The sequence below is a fragment of the Colossoma macropomum genome, unplaced genomic scaffold (genome assembly GCF_904425465.1).
Source record: "Colossoma macropomum unplaced genomic scaffold, Colossoma_macropomum, whole genome shotgun sequence".
Lineage (NCBI taxonomy): Eukaryota > Metazoa > Chordata > Actinopteri > Characiformes > Serrasalmidae > Colossoma > Colossoma macropomum.
The window spans coordinates 24,159-45,797 of NW_023495625.1; the positions used below are offsets into that span (position 1 = coordinate 24,159).

Consider the following 21,639-nt stretch of genomic DNA (forward strand, 5'->3'; position numbering starts at 1 on the left):
TAATTAATATTTAATGAATGAAGCGTTTTAATTAAGAATCTTTCAGTAAGACTAAAAATGTCATGCTAAAAAATAAAGAAAAGGGTACGATCTTTGTCAGCCCCTGTCTCGTTAGGGCTCTTGGAATCATATATAGTCTAAGCTATGTGAACCACACTGAGACCATAGTAATAAGGTTTGATGATGGGGAACATTAAAAAGAATCTTTGTACATCTTTATCAGCTCACTAAGCTCATCCAGCTTCTAAAACAACTGAGAACCCATGAGAACTGTGAGAGGTAACGTGAGATGTGATAATCTGTGGTCATCAACAGTGAATAGCATAAACTCACCTTAGAGTGAAACGGAACGCGCTCAAAGTTCACATTCATGCCAGAGATGATGACGGGCATCTCCCATCAGATTGGCCTCCTACAGAAAGAACACACAACATATATGTTCATTAATCCTTTACGCTGGTTGTTTCCCAATAAGAATGTGTGTGCTTATGTTTGTGTACTCACATAGCGGATTGTTCGGAGCTCCTTCTCTGGGCTTCTTTTCTTCAGCAGAGCTCTGCTGATCTGTGTGTTGTGCTGCTTTTTCCACATAAAGTGAATTTAGTCCCCAACATGTTTGATCTACAAAAGACAGAAAACCTAAGACTACATGATCAGACCTACTGAGAGAGGAAGATGGGTTTATGGAGAGGAAGACAGCTGCACAGAAAGGGAGCTCATACATACCTTAGTTTCCCTACAATGTTCTTACCCTTTTCAGACAGGCCTGTGGGATCCACTGATATCACATAGTTAGCTGTCATGGTCCTATTTCTGTTCCTAGAGGAGAACATGAATTTCACCCCACCAATTAGCACAACGCTAACTGCAGGCCTACAACATACATATTTGTAGAAACATACCTGCTCAATGGCTCCGCTGTCTTCTGCTCCAAAGGCCCATCCTGCTTCTGGTCGCCATCGGTCATCATCAAAGGCTTGTTGCTCATTTTTCATGCTCAGCTCCCTGCTGTGGCCTGAATATACTCCCCTCACCAAACATCCACTTCATCCACTCTTTCTTCTGCTTTTTTTCTTTCTTCATATGCTCCTCTCTTGCTTTCTCCTACTGTCTCTCCCTCCTCTCTTTCTCTCTTTCCTCTTCTCTGTGCTTCTCTGATTCTCTGAGCCTTGATTTCTTTCTCTTTCTTTCCTTCCATCTTTGGAAATCTACGCTGCCACTCCTCCTCCTGTTTCTGGATCATTTCTTTCCATTTCTCTGGTTTGGAAAATTGTACACTCCAAAAAATTACATCTTGCCAAGTGAAATGATCTTAAATCTAGTAAATGTATCTAATATTTCTAATCAAAAGATTATTGCAAGAATGGTATAAGATTAAACTTATTTCTAGACATTTTTACTTATTTATGTAGTTAATTATGTTATTCTATTCCATTATTAGAAATAGTTTGATACTTATAATATTCTTACAGCAGTGTTATAACTAAAAATAACACACACACACACACACATTTTTTAAGTAGCTTGTTATTCTGGGTCATGGGGAGCATATCCCTGCAGTCATTGGGCGGAAGACAGGAAAGACCCTGGGCAGGTCGCCAGTCCATCAAAGAGCTAAAATACACATTATATATTATATTTAAATTTGCAAAGATATAATTATTTTGCAGCATAGGCTCAAAAGAGACATAAAGAGCAAAGCAGTCCAAGACTTGAACCACCACAACAGAATGAAATTAAACACAAAAAAAAGAATAAGTGAGAATGGCTTAGGGGGAGAAGATCATTACAAAAGTGCTCAAGTAGAAGGAAAAGCAGTAACCTTTGGAAAATACTCAGCAAAGTACACATCAATCAGAATTGTATTTAAATAAGTGGAACTAGTTACTACACACTGATTCACACAAACACACTCTACACACTAGGGGTGGGGGAAAAACTTGATTCTTAGATGCCTCACGATGCGGACGTGAATGATTCTGAATCGATTCATAAATGTCAAAAATCGATTTTCTAAATATTTAATTTATAATGTAATGTTGACGGGACGTAAAAAGCGGAACTTGGAAGTGGGTAAGTGCAGCGACCGGACAGTCTGTGGTGGCACATAACAAAAACACAACTGGATGAGCGAGAAATCCGACCAGCTCCCTCTGCATTAAAAGACAGGTTAGGTCAGGAGTCACAACCCAAATGTTAAGAAGAGCCATTTTGTCCCTTCAACAAAAATCAAACCACCTTGGGAGCCAAAACATTTATTGTCCAGTATGTGTCAGTGTGTATTAATGTCCTAGTATAGGCTAAAAAATATAAATGAAAACACAGACTTACTTTGCTCTGCTTTAAGCTTTAGCTGTAGCCGCTTTCCTCCCATCTCCACCAGAAAACTTTCCCTCAAAAGTAGATCAGTTTCTTGTAAAATGTCTCTCAACGTTCAACTGTTTTATGAAGCTGAAGTTGCTTCTTATTCTCCAGCTTCTCGTTCGAATTTTCCCATTTCACCTTAAATTCTGCCTGAGGCATCGAATGTAAGTGCTGCACCATTTAAGGTGGAACGGGGAAATGAGAAAGAGAAGCTGACTTCATCTTTGCAACTTTTTAGTGTTTGACAGTCTCTTGTTGCAGATTTAACGTACCAGGGAACCAACTGCAGTGCTTATAAATGCAAATAAGTCCATTCAACTCCAAATGTTCGTCTTAAATCTCTGTCTGTCCTTTTGTTCGTTACTAGCCAGGCGAGACTTCGTTGCTAAGTGACCTGCAGTCTGCACGCCATTTCTCAGTCTTTGAGAAACAGGGCTTTTGCGCTATGTTGCACACTTTGGAGCCGAGATTCAGCGTCCAGTCTCGAAGATATTTTACTGACACAGCGACTCATTCTCTACCATGAGACCAAAACCAAAGTTATAAAATCACTAAAGAAAACGGGTAGGACAGCTGTAACATGTGCTGCGTGGACATCCATTACCACTGGATCTTATGTCACCCTAACAGCACATTTTATCGCAGATGAGTGGCATCAGCACCTCATGTGCTCCAAACAAGAGCAGTGAATGAGAGCCTTCTAGTTCACTTGCCACATCACTTCCATTTGATTTAATAATAAAAGATATTGCAAGTAAATGCATTATGGATCATTACAAATACTTTGCTTTAAAACGACGAAGTCCTCAGACAGTAAGAAAAAAAAAAATGATGCATCACAATGCATCGATAATCGTTTTATAATTGTATCGCAGCCCTCTGAATCGTAATCAAATCGTGAGGTGCCTAAAGATTCCCACCCCTACTACACACAGTCCAATCTGTGCTTGGCTGACCCCACCCCACCCCCTTCCCTGCCCCCATTAGTGGGTGATGAGGGCGTTAAGCCAGGCAGTGCGAGTTAGTCTCATTAGAGCCTGTGGAATGAGCTGCTTCTCTGGCCATGGCATTACTGACCGAAACTAAAGACCGAAGACGTCAACCAAGCCTTTGAAAGCACCTTCAAAACGCTACATCACCTGGAATCAGATCTCAACTAAAAATGTGGACCACAAAGTTTTAATTTAAGTGTTTGGAAAGTGAAGAACCTGCTGAGGGATGGAGAACTCAAAGAGACAAGACTAGAGAACATTTCCTGTGGAACTAGAGCTCTACTATTACAATGGAGTTTGGAAAAGTTGTTTTACTGACCACAATGATGTTCAAATGTGGTGAGTCTGGTTTCATCAGCTTCTCTCTCTCTCTCTCTCTACCTCTCTCTCTCTCTCTCTATCTATATATATATGTATATATATATATATATATATGAATTTTACACATCAGGAAAATTTTGTTAATATTAAACTCAGCATAGAAAGAAAAATTGTGTACTAAAATTTGCAGAAACTTGTCACTTGAAGTGTGGTCTCAGTAGAGGATGTACAAACTTATATTCACTTAGAAAATCAATAAAAAATAATTTGACCAGGGGCGCAGGAAATAGCAGTGCTATATTATGATTAATATCCCCTCTAATATTATTAGAGAATAAAAATGTGTTGTCCATTAACATATTAACATAAGCTGTTTTGGACAAATGTTTATGCAACATTATCGAATAAAACAATATACCTTTAATGAATTCTGGTATTTACAGTAATCAATCCTTCTTTTTTCATGGTCCCTCACTTTTAATGGTATTTTTATTGTACAGTGTTTAGTTGTACTTATTCTAAAGTTTTATAGTGTTTTTACAGCAAAAACACAATTACTGCTCAGATAAAATTTTATCTGCCTAAGCTTTTTGCACAGTACTGTAAATAGTTTTATCTAGTTAAATATTTATAGTGACATATTTCTGCACATGGAGGTTTGGACCGTAAGCTTAGTGAATGTCCACATAAGTTTAAGCTTCATTCTATTTCAATTTTACATGCATCACTTGTACAGCACGCTGAGTACTGAAGAACAAAGTGGCTGCAACAAAGAGTCCTTTATGTGGTTGCATTTCAAAATTTGTAAAAAAAATCTTATGTAAGTAATTATAAAAAGACTTTATTCCATGTAATAGCTGATTTATGTCCTTATGAAAGTTCACCACAAGGCAAAGTTTCGGCTGTCACTTTGTCCTGTGAGTGATGATGTAGCAAAGTGAAAGTTTTTGTTTAATTAACAAGCTAAAAAATTATTTCCAAGTGAATATTATTTAGCTTTTACAGTGTCTGTGTCGTGTGTGATTTATTTTTCTCCTATTTTTAAAACAAAAGGGGAAGCAATTCACAGTTAACATGATAGTTCGACAACAATATCTAATTTTCAGTTTTTCCCACTTACCCTAAAGGTAGTCGATCAGTCAAGACATGTTCGGTGCCTGAACTTTGCTTCTTTAGTTTTAGCACTGGAGCTACAAGGCTAATGTAGGTAATGGAAGTAATGGAAACGTATACTTCAATTAGCATGGTGCTACTGCATCCCTAAGTCATCATGTGCTTTCTTCAAGCCGTGTTATTGAAGTTCACCAGCAGTGCTTTGATTGCTGCACCATTTGAGATGGAATGGGAAATTTAAATAAAAAGCTGGGGAATATGAAGCCGACATCATCTTCCTCAAACCACGTGAAGCAGTAAAAACAGTTCTCCCAAAACAGTAGATAATATGAGCTGTGGTTCTGTCCTGGGGGTAACAACACTCTATAGGCCACTCTGGAAATAGGCCAAACTCCATCCATCCATCCATCATCTAAACCGCTTATCCTTCTGGGTCGCGGTGGGGTGCTGGAGCCTATCCCAGCTGTCATCGGGCGGAAGGCAGGATACACCCTGGACAGGTCGCCAGTCCATCGCAGGGCAGACAAACAGACATATACATCCACACACACACACACTCACACCTAGGGGCAATTTAGCACGTCCAATTGACCTGACTGCATGTTTTTTGGACTGTGGGAGGAAACCGGAGTACCCGGAGGAAACCCACGCAGACACGGGGAGAACAGGCAAACTCCACCCAGAAACGACCCTGGTCACCCAACCGGGAATCGAACCCAGGCCATTCTTGCTGTGAGGCGACAGCGCTACCCACTGCGCCACCGTGCCGCCCCTAGGCCAAACTCGTGTGTACATAATTAGCTAATAACTTTTGTTTATCAGCAATTGATTACTGTGGAGCCAGAGTTTTCTGTGAGCTACTGTGTTTCCTATCACTGTGTAAAAGATGCACATGTCTCCTTTACTGCTGGATGCACCATGATTTTGAGCTCATTCAGCATGCAGTTGATTGTTTTGTTTAATCAGAGTAACAACAAAGTGCCTTTGATGTGTGACTTAAACCCTAATGGTGTTTGTTAGATCACCTCCTTTACATAGCAAAATAAATGCAACAACAGCACTGGGAAATCACAATATTAGTGAAGAACATCAATAAAACAGCAGAAATAGACACTTTTTTGCACATGCCTTAAAGGAAAAAATGCATTTTAATTCCTAGATCCATAAGGGCGCTTCTCTAAAAGAACTGATAGCCTGCTAATGCTAACCTTCCCACTCTGATAAAGTTCTGCTAGCTGAGTTAAACAGCTGAAATCTCAGTTTGAAAACAAACAGAGCAGAGACTATCAGACTGCTGTCACACATCACTCACACCTCTCTCTCTCTCTTTCTCTCTATCTCACTCTCTCTCTCTCTGTTTTTAAGCTCTGTCTGTTCAGTGTTATTACAGTGAAGTGTTATCTCTTCGTATGTGTTTGTGGCAGTGAAAGATTAACCAGATCAATCCCACTCCTGCGCTTCCCCCTCAGAGTCCAGGCACAAACTCCACAGATGTGTACCTGTATGTGTGCGAAGTTCATGGTTTAAATTCAGGCTTTTCCATGAAGCCCATTATACAGTACTGTGCAAAAGTCCACCTCTGGTTTATTAATTTCCAAGCAAAATGTCCATTAAATATAAATTGATTTTTCAGGAGATGGTTGTGAGGAGATTACATATCATATAATACATTTGCATAAGGAAGCAGAAAGTCAAAGTGAAAAAAGAGTTCAGAAACTGATTAAAAGCTCCAGAGAAAATGGGGCTCCTAGCAAACACCTGGAAGACCTGGTAGACACCAAAACTGCCCCCCATCAGATAAACAGCACTTAAAGCTTTCATCTTTGAGAGAGAGGAGAAAATCAAGCTGCTTCAACATCCACAGGTGTTTCTGTCCATCCTTCCACTGTGAGAAGACGACTCAGCGCTATGGGTCTGAAAGGATGTGTAGCTGTCAAGAAGAACCTCACTGAGAAAAGAAGACGGACACATCAAACAAAGAAGCTGCACGATGGACTAACCACCCCAGAGTCCAGACCTCAGCACCACTGAATGTATTTAATTACTTCAGAAAATGATCAACCAGCTTCTGAGACTGAACTTTGGAGGTGTGTCTGCAGATTTACTTGAGGAACTGAAAATGAGTCTCCTGAAAAGAATGGAAGCTGGAATTAAGGGAAAGAGCGACTCACTGAACACTCATACATCTGAGATTAGATTTAGCTGCTGAGGCTTCTGTGTAATTTTCATTCAAATATGTGATTTGCTTTTTGTGAAACTTAAACATGAATAACTTCTCAATGGCTGTTATGACTGGAAATTAAATAAATGAATAAGGCTTCTGACTTTCGCACAGTGCTGTATTAGTTAAATAGAATGATTTTAAATCATTGGAACTCACGTTTTTCATTTGTCTGTCTGATGGAATATACGTAACTCCATTTTAATCAAGCAATCAAATCATTTCAGTCCACAACAACACATTTTACTGTCCACCAAACCATGACCTGTTCTACCTTCTGACCCCTATAAACTCTGTAGAGATCCATTCAGACTCACTTTCTATAACACTGTGATCTATCTTATGGAACAGAACTCAGCTAGAAGCAGTGTGGATGGGACGCCTGATCACTCACATTTCATTTCCGCTGCGTTTACACATTGTGTCTGGTGTGAATTTTCTGTGCGTTTTGGTGTGAGTTAGTATAAGTGCAAGGACTGTGGTGGAGCTATGAGTGGCTGGTAGATATAGGTGAGATCAGGGTTCTGTAACAAACCTGCCTATCAGCCTGGAACTTGCTTTACATTACTGCAATTCCTCCAGCAGTGCCACACTGATAACACAGCCACACTGAAAGATGGACACACACAAAGACAGACAGACAGACACACTGACAGATGCACCCCCACTCAGACACAGAGCACTCCTGAAACGTATTAGGCTTACCCCACATTCACACCAGCAGGCAACAGAACTAAAAATGAGTAGGCAATCATTCTGTTCCAAAAGTCAGCAACTTAAACATATATTTTGAGATTGGAAACACTATAGGGGACTTATTTGGAATTAAGTTTGAGTTTTAATGGTTAAATCTTTATTTCTTAGGGAACAATTATAAACACTTGCTTAAAATATTGTTGATAGCCAATAAAAAGACCATAATAAGAAAATGGATGCCGCAGGATCCCCCAACAAAAACAAATAATTGAAATTGCCCATAAAATCTATTTAATATGTTACAACTGAAGATGGAATATTTTACAAAATATTGGGAAAATGGATTTCACCCTTCCCTGTTAAATAAGTGGTTATGTGTAGTATTGTGTAATACTTTGTAATCCTTTATGTTTGTAAAATGGCCTTGTAAGAAATTTTATACTAGACTATCTGCTAGACAGCCTCTGTTTTAGTTACATCTGTCCATTTTTGTATTTATGTGTTGTATCCCCTGAAATTTATTGAGTGGTCATTGTAAAATGGGAAAAAATAAAGTATAAAAAAGATCCAAATTCTTCAGCAATGAAAAGTGACAAGTTGCCTCGACACCAGCAACATCAAGTGTCATTGTTCATATATGACAGTAAAGCAGTAATAACCTTGATCAATTATTTACAAAGCTGTACACTCTGATTAAGAAATACTGTTTTAAATTAGATTTAACTCAAAATAAAACAATGCTTTTACAAAAGTGCATGAGAATGTAATTTTAGTTGGTTACTAGCATTGTTTTTGTATTCCTGTAATCTGCAAAATCCGCCCTTAAAGGTGTTCATGTCTGCAAGTGACAAGTGGCTGAAAATAGACTCGAAGCATAATAACCGTTCACTCACATTTCGCATGTCATTCATCAGATGAAATGTGTCTCAAATACAGTTGAAAACCTACTGTTGCACATAGTACAAGTTTTCATATTCTTCTGTTAACTACTTGATGGAATGTCTGTTTATGTCAGTGGCATAAGTCGAATGCAAAAAAACAGGACTTGACCTGGCTTAAAATAGCTGATACCCGGTCCATTAAATTATGCCTGAATCAGCCCTGATGGGATCAGGACATCTACTGCATAAATATGAAATTCAAAACTAAGACATTTGGCACCCATGGCTCCCAAAAAATCAACATCCAGTTTATTCCATCACTATGATCAGTGGCAAAAGTTGGTAAAACTGAACTCTTGACGGAGTGTTCCGCTCATCACTGCGGTCTGCAAAATGTTGCAACTTGTGATGGCAGAATTTCCAATTGTTACTCTATTGAAAACAATGGAATATCCAGTTTGCCATCACCTGTCTACCACAAACACCCCATCATAGCATTACTGTCTCACAGTAAACACTGGGTTATTAATATAGGATCAGCGATAAAAGCTCTGAATGACTTGTGTACTGCAAAAGCTGGACTACACACCGTTTTCTCAAAAGCAGCTTTGTCGGTGAATATGAGTGAGTGTGTGCACGTGTGAGACAGTTTGACTGAGTCTTTGTAGTAATCCATGGCTTACATGCGCAGGGCAGATTGAGATTAGCTGCTAAAGAACTGAAGAGGTCAGACAGGCAGACAGAGAGAGTGAAAGAAAGACTGAGGGGGACAGTAAGTTTCCAGTGCTCCACTGACCGGTGTTTAAACTTTAGCAACTGCAAATTGGTTTCTCTTATAAATGAGTCCATAGTTGTTTCTTTCTAAGAACTAGGAAACCTGTAGCTTTACTGTCTGTGGTGATCAACTGTACACTGTAGATTAGGATGAAAAACGCTGGAGTAATTATTCAGCTTAGCAGCCTTATCTAAAGCAAAACCACAAATACTTAAAATGCTACATGAATATTACAGAAATGTGGGTGTGATAGGTCCTTAACTCTGTATGTTCGCAAACTTCTTCGGTGATCGTTGGAAGGCTAAGGGTTAGCATCAGCTCTGCCAGCTAAACATCAACATCGTTTAGTCACCTGAGGTGAGTCTGTGTAAAGCAGGACAGGTGGAGGTGGTTTAATCCACTTTAATTTCCTGTAAAGAAGCAGCTTGATCAGACAGACGGACAGAGTTAAGATCAGATCAGGATGGAAAAGAGAGCAGCGTGTCCTCTACAGCGGAGAAGAGAGAGACTGTGAGTGAGTGCAATAAAAATAGAGTTGCTACGACTTTCAAATAAATAAAACGAATATTTAGAATATTTATTCTAAATGATGTGCATTTTAATTAATCTAACTGAAGGAAACGTGTTATTTGGTTGGTATGAGGGTGTTTATGTATGTGAGGGTCTGAGGTGGAGGAGGAGGTCACTGAGGTCAGCCGCTCCTCTCAACTGAAGCTGTTGCTATGGCTACGGTGGCCTAAACCTTTGACCCCTTAAAAGTTAAACTCTGCAGAGGGGATGGCAGCAGAAAATGTCTTCCTTCTGAAATGATGGTATTAATAGTGAGTTTGTGCTGCAGTCACAGCCCCTACTCTGCTGGGAAGGCTTTACACTAGATGTCCAAAGGTACTGGATGGAGCTCCATCACTCCAGAGAACACAGTTCCACTGCTTCACAGCCCAATGCTGGGGGGGGTTTATACCCCTCTAGCCCACAATTGGCATTGGACTTGGAGACCTTAGGATCGTGTGCAGCTGCTCCAGAGATAGATAGATAGATAGATAGATAGATAGATAGATAGATAGATACTTTATTGATCCCAAAGGAAATTTAGCAGCCAGTAGCAGTCACACAACACAGGACAGCAATAGTAGTAAGGGTGTAAACAATATAACAGGAAGAATAAATATTAAAAAAAAAAAAAAAATCCTATCTACAGGCATATATACAAATAGAAAAATACGACAATCTGGAATAATATCTATAACCTGAGATGAAAGTGGCAGTGCAATGATTGTACCAGGAGGCACTGGTAACGGCATATAATGACAGTACTGAATAAATATGTGTAAATAAATAAAGAGTGTCCCATTCAATTGGTCAGTGTATTTCTATGGAGATTATACATGATGTATCAGTAATGGGTGACCTTAAAGCAGCTTTGTGTATTTTTTTTTGTTAGTAGCATTACTCAATATGGAGAAAAAAGAACACACCAAAATGTGGTGAGTGTGCGCTGCTGTGAGTCGCCCTGTAAAGCCTGAAATGTTCATTGAAAAGTCAGCAGCACCAGGACAGTGTTTTGGATAACGTCATACGTCTTTATATATTAACATCACACAGACACAAAAGAAGGTCCGGCTTGATGTTTGTGTCTCAAATGCAAAATCAGCTACTACTCTCTGTTTGTGTGAGCTTAACAGCGTGTTCAAATGGCATTAAGCATTAAGATGTCACCTGTGGTCACTACTCTGTCCAGAAGTCCCAGTTGGTCCTCTGTTTCCGTCCCTCTCTACTGATTAGGTGTTAAATGCATGTGTTTGCTTCACCCTTGAGGTGACCTACAGACGTGAATAAATAGTAATATAGTAATGAATAGTAATGATCTTAGCAGAATTCTGGTAGGCATCTGCAACTCAAATACAAACCGGCAGGAAACGGTTAATCGCAAGAAAGAGAGATTAAAAGTTACAGTTAAATATATAATATATAATAAATAAATACTAAGACTTGTTTACAGTAAAAGAGTTTTGTTTTTTTTGCACAGCACACTCACTTAAATAAAATCATTAATTAGAATTTTGTCAAAGTTTAAAAAGCTGTTTTTTCAAACATTTTATTATAAGCTTTTATTAAAGCGTAATTTCTGTCTAATTAAGTTTCTGTTGTTTTCGATAAAGCCCCTCTACCCTCGAAAGGACCTGCTACTGAAGTTTACTTGTGTAAGAGCATCGCACTGTCTCACCACCCTCGATTGCCCACCCACACCCACACTAACACCCCTACATTCCTGTCCTGCACTCATTAATATCTTCCACATGAATGAAGATTTAGGTGAGAGAGGACTGATCAAAGCAGGGGGAGGAGCTAAAGGAGCGGGAGATGAGGGGCCCTGTTTGGTGAGGGAGAGGGGGGTTGGGCTGTATGGAAGAATGGAAGGATAAGAGATTGAAAGGATAGATAGATAGATAGATAGATAGATAGATAGTTAGATAGATAGATAGATAGATAGATAGGTAGATAGATAGATAGATATTTTCCAATGTGTCGATCATTATAGAATCTTCTATAGCTCTGTTCATGGACACATCTAAAATTTCTACACTTTTATTTACATTATTGAATTTATATTATTAAAAAAATGTTGCTAAACTTTAGAATTGCAATTCCAAATTTTTGAACAGCAGTGAAATCTCACTTATTCAGCCCAGTTTAGTCACTCTACATACAGCCAGAGCTTCAAACCTTCTGAAGCAAATTTCATTATTTTAAAAGAAAAATTTAAATATGAAAAAAAACAAGCAACATTTTTAAAAATGTATGTGGTTGCAAGAATTTAATTTTAAGTTCTTGCTCGATTTTTTCATGTAGTGACCTGCCAGGCCCGCTGTGACAGTCGTACACTTTGGGTCGCCGGATGAACCTTTCAGTCAGATTTGGGAGTCTGAAGGGGTATTCATTCAGAGTGTGAAGGTGTATTCATTCAGAGTGTGAAGGTGAAGGGGGCAGGGAGGGTGGTCAGGGAGTTTTGGGAGGGTGTATAGTCAAGCTCAGCCAGCTAGCAGGAATGTGGAAGGACTTAACAGTGCTCTCACGTGATTGGTCAATTTGAACAGCATACAAATCCCCCCTGAACACTTCCTGCTCTTCTCTCTCTCCCTCTATCTCTGTATCTCTCTCTCTTCTGTCTTTTTCTGCTTCTCCCTCTCTCTTTCTCTCTCTCTCTCTCACTCTCTCTCTCTCTCTCTCTCTCTCTCTCTCTCTCTCTCTGTATCTCTCCATCAGAAGTGCAGTCTGTGTGAAAGGCAGGTGAAGACTGCATATTCATAAAATTCTATAATTTATGGCTTATCATGTCATCATGCCCAACATATCTCATTACCTATTTTGTCACTAACTCTGATTCACATTTTGGAGCATTTCTAATACTATTAGCCTCTCTCTGCTCATTTATTTGTTGACTTAAAGCTTGGAGGGTGGTCTCTGTAAATCCCTTGCAGGATTAAGCATGGGGGGAGTGGTGTTGGATGTGGTTATGGGCTGAGGATCTTTGGCTAACGATCATCGAATTCTCCAGCATGTAGGACCCAATCTCAATCTGCTGTGCCTGTATTATACGATCAGTTACCACAGATAATCATTTCAAAATGTTTTTCTGAACTTACAAAAGAGCAGAGAAACTGCTGATTCGAAACACACTCATAATACAAGCTAATGGGCTGAACTGCAGTAATCTTGTTTTTTCTAAGAAAAAGCATGAAATGATTGTTGTAATCGATGGTATGTTAGAGATACAGCAAGTAGAAATTAGGTAGAAAAACGCTGGACAATGTTTAAAGCTAGCCTGCTAAAAGAATGTTCTGCTAACTAAGGATATGGGAAAATTCTAGCTTAAAATTTCAAATTTATAATTTATAGGATTTTATGTAATACAGGAGAGACAGAAGAGGTTAGTCGTGTTGCAGTATCTGTTATTATGAAATACAGGAATGTGATTTGGGTCAGTGGAGCAATCTTTCTGCTGAATTTCCTGTTTTTCTCTAGCACATTTAAAGAAGAGCAAAATCAGTGGGGTAATGTTATTTCTCTGGAAGGAAGGAAGTGACGAAAGAAGGAAAAGTAGCTTTAGGTGGAAATATGGCATGCAGTTCTAATGAACACAACAGTGATGAATGTCCTGTGGTTGAAGGTTTAGAAACTATTGAAAAGCATATTCGAGAAGGAGACAGCTTTCTTTATGTTTTCGCTTTTTCTATTTATGAAATGAAAACCACAGTTTTTCCAGGATGTAAGGTGGACCTATTATGCTTTTCTGTTTTTTGTTTCTCTCTTTCCTTTAGTGTGTTATATAGCTCTTTGTGCTTGTAAAGTCCCAAAGCTCAGCATTCCCTCCAGAGGGAGAAACTCTCTCCCACAGAATCCAGCCCCAGTGGAGTTTACAGCTGCTCAGGAGAGAAGGGTCTGTCTGCAGACTGCAGGACTGGTGCAGAACCTGGAGGGACGGAACCAATCTGGAGGCTGACCAATTAGAACAGAGCGAGCAAGCTGACAAATCAGAGCACACTGGGCTCATCGGGAGGCGGGGCTTAAAGACACAGGAGCTCTGACAGAGTGTTTCAGACAGAGAGTGAATAGAGATGAACAGTATGAGAAAAATAACGTTTTTGGAACATCATAGCATGTAAATCTGTTCTAGAAGAGCCCAGAAATAACATTATGAACACTGAAAACAAACATAACAGGTCCCCTTTAAATGAGGATATTTTTTAGCCCTTTTTTTTTTGTAAGAATAAGGTTTGTGCTAAGATCCTGGTTTGAATTTAAAGTTGATTATTGTCTAATTGTTGATTGATGTGCTTTCTGTCCCCTAGTGGTATAAATGCATACTGTTACCCAGAGCTCACCTGTCTCCTGCTCCTGTTTCCGATTTGCTGAGTGCTTTTATAAAAATGAAAAATTTTCTATTCATTTCTATGTGAGGCACATATCACTGCTGTCTGAAGAAAACCTCATATTTCCATTTTTGTCATTTTTCAGTTTTTGACATTATTTGAAAAAGTCCATTGTCCTTTACATTGTTTGTACATTTCATGATGAGTGGACCAAAAGAAATGGCCCAAAATGACTTGGAAAAAACACTGGTTCCATTGACTTACATTAAAGGTGAAGCAGGTTTTTTTCTTCTCCTGTAAAGTTACCATTTTGGAGATATGAGGTTTTCTTCCTACAACAGCGATATTCTTGTTTTTAGATTTTCTATGTAGGTAATAAAGCATTATAACTTTTTGGGTAGAAGAGTACTGTGGCTTTGTTCCTCTATTCATCTGTTCTTTTCCCAAATGGCAGCTTCATGGCTTTTTTGTTGGATTTTTTCCAAACCAGACATTTAGTTTGGCAGGTTTATGCCAAAGCTTGATGGCTGTAGCTTCCATGGCCGGATGGAGGAATGAAAAAAGAAAAATAGATGTAGTGCTACCAACATAAAGTTGGTATACACTAGTTGCAGTTATACACTTTGGCACTTTTTTGCATACCATGAAAATAAGATATATTAATACTCCCTATGAATCTTGTCATCTTTAGCTAGAGAGCAATCAAAACAGAAGCAATCAGGCCACATTGTAATCTGAGAGAAAAATGTGGGTGTTGAGAAGAAGAAATGACAGAACAGCCAGTTGGCTTTGACTTACTGGCAGTATTTATAGTCTACAGACTGCAGGACAGCCAAGTAGTGGAAATCCGGTTACACTTATAAATACGTTTTAATGCTACTTAGCAGATCAGTTCGTCAGTAGGAAGTTACAGCAGCACCACAGATATAGATCAAAATGACTTTCACCCAAATATCTAACCGTGAATGTGCTAAATACAGGTTTTTGTTGGGAAGTTGAGTTGAAGTACACTGTAAAAGAGTTCTGATATGAATGCATGCAAGAAGTTTAAAGCAGGTACACAAGCAACATGTCATTATATGTGACGTTATTTGCAGTAACACATGGCCTCAAATGTTTGACTGGTTTGATACGACTGCTTTGCAAAGTAAAGAAAAAAGTTCATTTTTCCCAACAGACCTGCAGTTCCTAACACAGGCATGAGGGTGTGAGGATCTGTGGCTCTATGATATATTTGTGCAGTGCAATGGTTTTTAAACTGGTTCTCAGGAACTCTGACTCTCTGTGTTGGTGGTTGGTCTGGGGGTGCTAAAGACCAGTTTAAGCATCACTGGTGTAAAGCATGCTAGATACTATAATGAGAAAACACTGTGTAGAGGGCTACAATGGCTGAATGAACCAAATCACGTCGTGCAGTGTGGCATAATTGGATTAGGGGGACATAACAAGTGCAACCCTGTCTCAGAGCTCTGTGTTAGATATGTGCAGAGCCAGTCCTGATCTCTCTGGGCCTCTAAGCAAAATTCTGCAAAGGGCCCTCCTACCTGACCCATGATCCATGTAAACCATTCGCAATTGCCACATAGTCACACCTGACACCTCTGAGCTCCCACTACATTCCTCCCTCCTTTAAAACAGTGGTTATCTTTTCCGAACTGCAGTTTGTAAACACCGGTGCCCACTGGATTTAATCAAACGTAATAAATAGGTGTATTTTACTCTCACTTTTTTGTTACTTGCTGACATCAAACATGGAGAGGAGAGAGTTTACCTGATTGATGTTCCTGCAATTCACTCTTTCTTGGTGTTTTTTTTTTTCCATGATAGTTACTCTTCATTCTCTCATCAAAGTATTTAATAATAAGCAGCTGTGACACCTGAGGGCCGCGGGACATAATTTGCTGGGCCCTTTGTAACGTGTTGTGAGCATATGGAGCCGATCAGCTCTGAATGTGAGAAGCAGTAATGGCTGTTTAGGAAATGGTGGTGATTTTTTATAGCAGTGTTTCAGTGCACAACAATGTGCTCGCACTTCTGACATACGTAGCCATTAATATTGTTTTATTTTTATTTAATAGTAATAGTAAATGGAGCTTTTGCAATTTGTAATTTGCTTAAATTTCTGTTCACACTTGCTACACCGCCAGTCAGAGACTCACTATTTTAATAATAATTTATGGCTTATCATAACATCATGTCCAACAGCTTTCTTGATACAAAATGCGCATCACAATATTTAGTTTTTCACAGATTTGATAAGCTGGAACTAAGAAAAATCCTCATTTGAAAAATAGAAAAAAAATCAAAAACTATAAATACAATGATTTTTATTCAGTGTTTCACTCATTGCACTAAATCCAATTAATCATTACTAATTATAATCTCTTTGTAAATAAACATGCAGTTGGTCAGTGTTGTTATAATAATGTATCGTCATAGTGTCCAGCCGAGCAGCCCTAGTGAAACATTTACAACGGTGACAATATATTGTAACGTTCTGCTACTGGCTTGTTCAGCCATGGACACTTGGGAGGCATGGCCATGCAGAGCACCATGGGAGCGTCAGACTCGCAATAAAAGACTTAAATTTGTAAATAAGTGGTTGATGTTCAGTTGATGAGGTGCAGCAATGTTATATGTGCTGTATTGTTCTGCATTGTGGGGAAGTTTGGTGGGTCTGTATATCTACTGTAGACTATAGTTATGTGGCTATTGGTGACTTGCCTGCTTCCAGGCAGTATTAGCTACTGCTGCTGTGTTCAATAAAAGAGTATTTGCCTAAAGCTCTATGTTTCCTGGGTCATCTTTTTCACTAACACCGCAATATGAACTTTGTATTCACTCAGGTTATTGACCCTTACCTGTTTTCTCTCTCTCTCCTCTGCAGGTATTTTCTGCTCAGAGTCGTCTGAGAAATGCGTGTCGTCTCCGTGTCAGAATGGAGCGACGTGTGTGGACACAATGGACGATTATGTGTGTCTGTGTGCATGGGACGGTGTGCGGTACATGGGGAAGGACTGTGAAGAACTGTACGACGCCTGTGTGTTTGTGGACTGTGAGGGCTGCACGAGTGAGCTGGGCACTGACCAGTTCACCTGTCCAGCAGAGGTGGATGAGTGTGCGAGTGGGCCTTGCATAGGCGTTCGGTCTGAGTGCATAAAAGAACCGGATGGATTCTCCTGCTTGTGCCCGGATGGGTTCGGAGGAGAAGACTGTGTTGCACGCATTACTGACTGCGTGGACGAGCCCTGCCTAAACAACGCCACCTGCAGGCGGCAGCTGGACGGCTTTAGGTGTGAGTGCGTTCCAGGGTTCCGCGGAGAACGCTGCGAGGAGGACATAGACGAGTGTGTGTCACAGCCTTGCCAGAATGGTGCAATATGCAAGGATGGAACCAATGAGTACCACTGCTTCTGCGTACCTGGTTACCAAGGTTACAACTGCGAGATCGACATTAATGAATGCGCATCCCGACCGTGTGAGAACAATGGAACCTGCATCAATGGAAAGGACCGCTACATTTGTGAGTGCCTCCTGGGATACACAGGTAACGAGAAGAGTCTTCATATTTAGTTCTGTAATGACTGTTGGAGAATTAAAATGACATATACGTCATTTTTTTGTTTTTTTTTATACGATTAACTACATGAAATAGTTTTTTGTCTGTTTTATGTCCACACACCATTTCCACTTGTTGTAGTCCAGTAATTGTGAGACAGTCCCTAACACTGAACATGGAAAGAAACACAGTGATAGCTTAAAAGAAAAAGAACAAAATAAAAGCACAGCTCAGTAGAAGTTGCGGTTGTAGATTACTGTCATCTTTAGCACAAAACTAAAATTAATTTAATAAGAAAAAAATGAATTTTGAACATCAAACAGATTGCACCGTCCAAGCCTGTGATGTCTGTAGCCGCTTAGCTTAGCCTGAGACTGATAGCATTTTTCTGTCTGATGAGTCAGCAGACAGTTTAAGTTTTAAGGTTTATTACATGCATTACATCAATACAGTACACCAATACGGTGCACTTATACAGTACACTAAAACAGTAACCTATTATAGTGCATTAATACTTTACACTAATATAGTTCATTAATACATTACACCAATACAGTACACTAATATAGTTCATTAATACATTACACCAATACACTACACTAATATAGTTCATTAATACATTACACCAATACAGTACACTAATATAGTGTGCTAATACATTACATTAATACAGTACACTAATATGGTGCATAATGCAGTACACTATTATAGTGCACTAACATATTACACTAATATAGTACATTAATACAGTACACTAATATAGTACACTGTTATAGTGCACTAATATATTACACTAATATAGTGCACTAATACATTACACTAATACAGTACACTATTATAATATACTAATACATTACACTAATACAGTACATTAATATAGTGCACTAATACATTACATTAATACAGTACACTGCCTGATGCAACAGCAGATAGTTTAAGATTTATGGTTCAAGTCTAAGATTACAGTATTACGCTGTCGTCATTGTAATGAAAAAACATTATATTTAATACAGCAACTACCTCTGCTATTACTGTAAATGTGGTAGCCTGGTATCCTAAATAATATAAATAGCAGGTAAACATTTAAAAATGAGGTACATAAGCACAATATCTTGATGATGACCCTCAGTCTGATATACATTGCTGATAAATTTGTGTTTTTTTCCTGAAAATCATTTTCTGAAACATTTCTTTGGCGTTTACGAGTCACTCTCATGTTTTCTAACGTTGTGAATCATTTCTGTCGTCTCCTTTTTGACTATATGTAGGAACGAACTGTGAGGTGGAGGTGGATGAGTGTGAGTCAGACCCATGTGAGAATGGAGCTACCTGTAATGACCTGATGGGTTTGTACACCTGCGACTGTGTGAAAGGATTCAGTGGCCTCAACTGTGAGATCAACATCGATGAGTGTGAGAGTGCACCGTGTCAGAATGGAGGCACCTGCCACGATCTGGTCGACAGGTAAAAACAACGATCTTGTCTATACTTACACAGACAAACACGTATGTTTTTTATGTTTTGGTCTTTTTTGGCCTTTTCTCTGGGTGGGTAGGGTGGTCCTGTCTCTCTCTGTGTGGGTAGGGTGGTAATGTCTCTCTCTCTCCCCATCAACCAGCAAGATGGTAGCCAATGTGGCCACCTGTAAGCTAACGTAACAGAATTAGCCATTAACATTCTCCTCTAAATGTGTTTACCTTGTGTCATGTGTTTTAGAGGAATCTCGTGCTAGCCTTCACCCTCCCAGCTTGGTAGCTTTGTGTGACAGAGGGAGACCTAGCTAACGGGGGAAATGGACAGGACTAATTGAAAAACATAGGGGAGAAAAATGGATAAATAATTATGCCTTTTGTACTGAAACAGACTTATCTTAACCTGTTTACACTAATATATTGCACTAATAGAATACTTTATGGTACAGTAATACAATGCACTAAAATGGTACACTAATACAGTGCACTAATACAGTACATTAATATGATGCACTAATACAGTACACTAATACAATACATTAATATGAAGCACTAATACAGTGCACTAATACAGCACACTGATATCATACATTAATACAGTGCACTAATACGGTACATTAATATGACACACTTATACAGAACACTGATATCACACATTAATACACTGCACTAATACAGTATACTAATATGATACACTAATACATTTCACTTGTGTGGTGCACTAATAGGAATGTTGATGTGTTTGTGTGTAGTTTTGAATGCGACTGTGGGGACTCTGGATTCATGGGTGATGTTTGTGAGGAGGACATTCCTGAGTGTGCATCGGACCCCTGTCAGCACGGAGCCACCTGTGTCGAAGGGACTAATGGATACACCTGTACCTGCTGGCCAGGTAAGACACTCACACACACACACAGAACAGGTGTTTATGAAGCTATAACTGTGGAAATAATGACAGATGTATAAAGACATAAATCATACATAAACCCGTGTGCATTTATTGCTATACTTGTTAAGATTACTTGTTAAAATATATTAAGACTGTCAAACAATTAACATAATCACATTATATTGTGTAGTTTATCGTGATTAATCTCATTTGTTTTATTTACTCAGATTTGACTCAAAAATATACTTTCCATTCATGAAGCAGTGTATTGTGTTGTAGCTGTATGAGTTTACAAAAACCTCTTTAAAAAAAGCCAGCTGGTTCCCAAATGGTGCAGATCAGGAGTGCCCACTCTGATCCGCAGAGGGCATGGCTACAGGTTTTCAATCCAACAAAGCAGGAATACCTGATTAACTGTTCGACCACCTGATTAAACATGTATAAACCAGTGAGCTCCAGCCGGATTGAGATGAAAACCTGCAGCCACAGCAACCTCCTTTAAATAGGATTGTCGTCTTCCTGCTGTAGAAAAGTGAAGATTTTTTCAAATGGGAGTGACAGTATATTTTTCTGTGTGTGTGTGTGTGTGTGTGTGTGTGTGTGTGTGTGTGTGTGTGCAGGTTTCAAGGGGCTGAACTGTGAAGTGGATGTTGATGATTGTGCTGATTCTCCCTGTGAGAATGGAGGCGAGTGCTTTGAGAAGTCTGACCCCACAAACTGGGATACTGAGTGGACCTTCAGTTATGCTACAGCCGCAGGATATGTGTGTCAGTGTCAGCCAGGATACACAGGTAGCATTCACTATTTACTATTCATTCATTATTTACTATTATTCTTAAATGTGGAAACTACTAATCTCAACTCCGAAAACGTCGGGATGTGTGTAATGCTAACAAACAGAAAAGGGTAATGTGTAAATCCACTTTAACCTGAATTTTGAAAAAACAATACAAAGATAAATTATTTACTGTTTTATCTTATCAACTTCATTGTTTTCTCATAAATATAAGCGCTGATCTTTAAAAGATGGTGGTGGGACGGGCGTCCAGCTTATGTGTCTCAGAACACAACGTCTTCGTCTCTGCCTTCTTTGTGAAGGACATTTTCCTGAGTCTGACATCATTTTAAAGCAATTAAAAACAAAAGCGCTGCTCACTGCTGCTCATCTCACTCTGACTGGACTCACGTGATGCTGTTTGTCATGGTAACGTCTACACTAAGTGGTTCTATGTTGAACGACTACTTTTCCTTTAGGTTGAATATGAAAATTTGGGGAAAGATGAATATGACAATGTGTTTGTTAATGTGTTTTTGTTGACAGGAGAGAACTGCTCCGTAAACATTAATGAATGTGTGTCGGAGCCGTGTCAGAACGGCGGGACATGTGAGGATTTGGTGAACGGATACGTGTGTTTGTGTGCAGATGGATTCACAGGTAAGAATTATGTGTGTCATAAAGACACTGATCGGTCTCTGGACAAGGAA

The 21,639-nt window shown here is 39.2% G+C and overlaps 1 protein-coding gene across 1 annotated transcript in view; it reads left to right on the top strand.

Moving 5' to 3' along the window:
- Positions 1-3,396: 3,396 nt before the first annotated feature.
- The window catches only part of crb2a (crumbs cell polarity complex component 2a), a 31,262-nt gene continuing 13,019 nt past the window's right edge, over positions 3,397-21,639 (top strand). The window contains exons 1-6 of the mRNA XM_036563100.1: positions 3,397-3,695; positions 17,122-17,781; positions 19,062-19,257; positions 20,018-20,157; positions 20,775-20,945; positions 21,476-21,589. Of these exons, the coding sequence (XP_036418993.1) occupies positions 3,647-3,695; positions 17,122-17,781; positions 19,062-19,257; positions 20,018-20,157; positions 20,775-20,945; positions 21,476-21,589 (1,330 nt within the window). The 5' untranslated portion in view covers positions 3,397-3,646. The remainder of the gene's footprint in view (positions 3,696-17,121; positions 17,782-19,061; positions 19,258-20,017; positions 20,158-20,774; positions 20,946-21,475; positions 21,590-21,639) is intronic.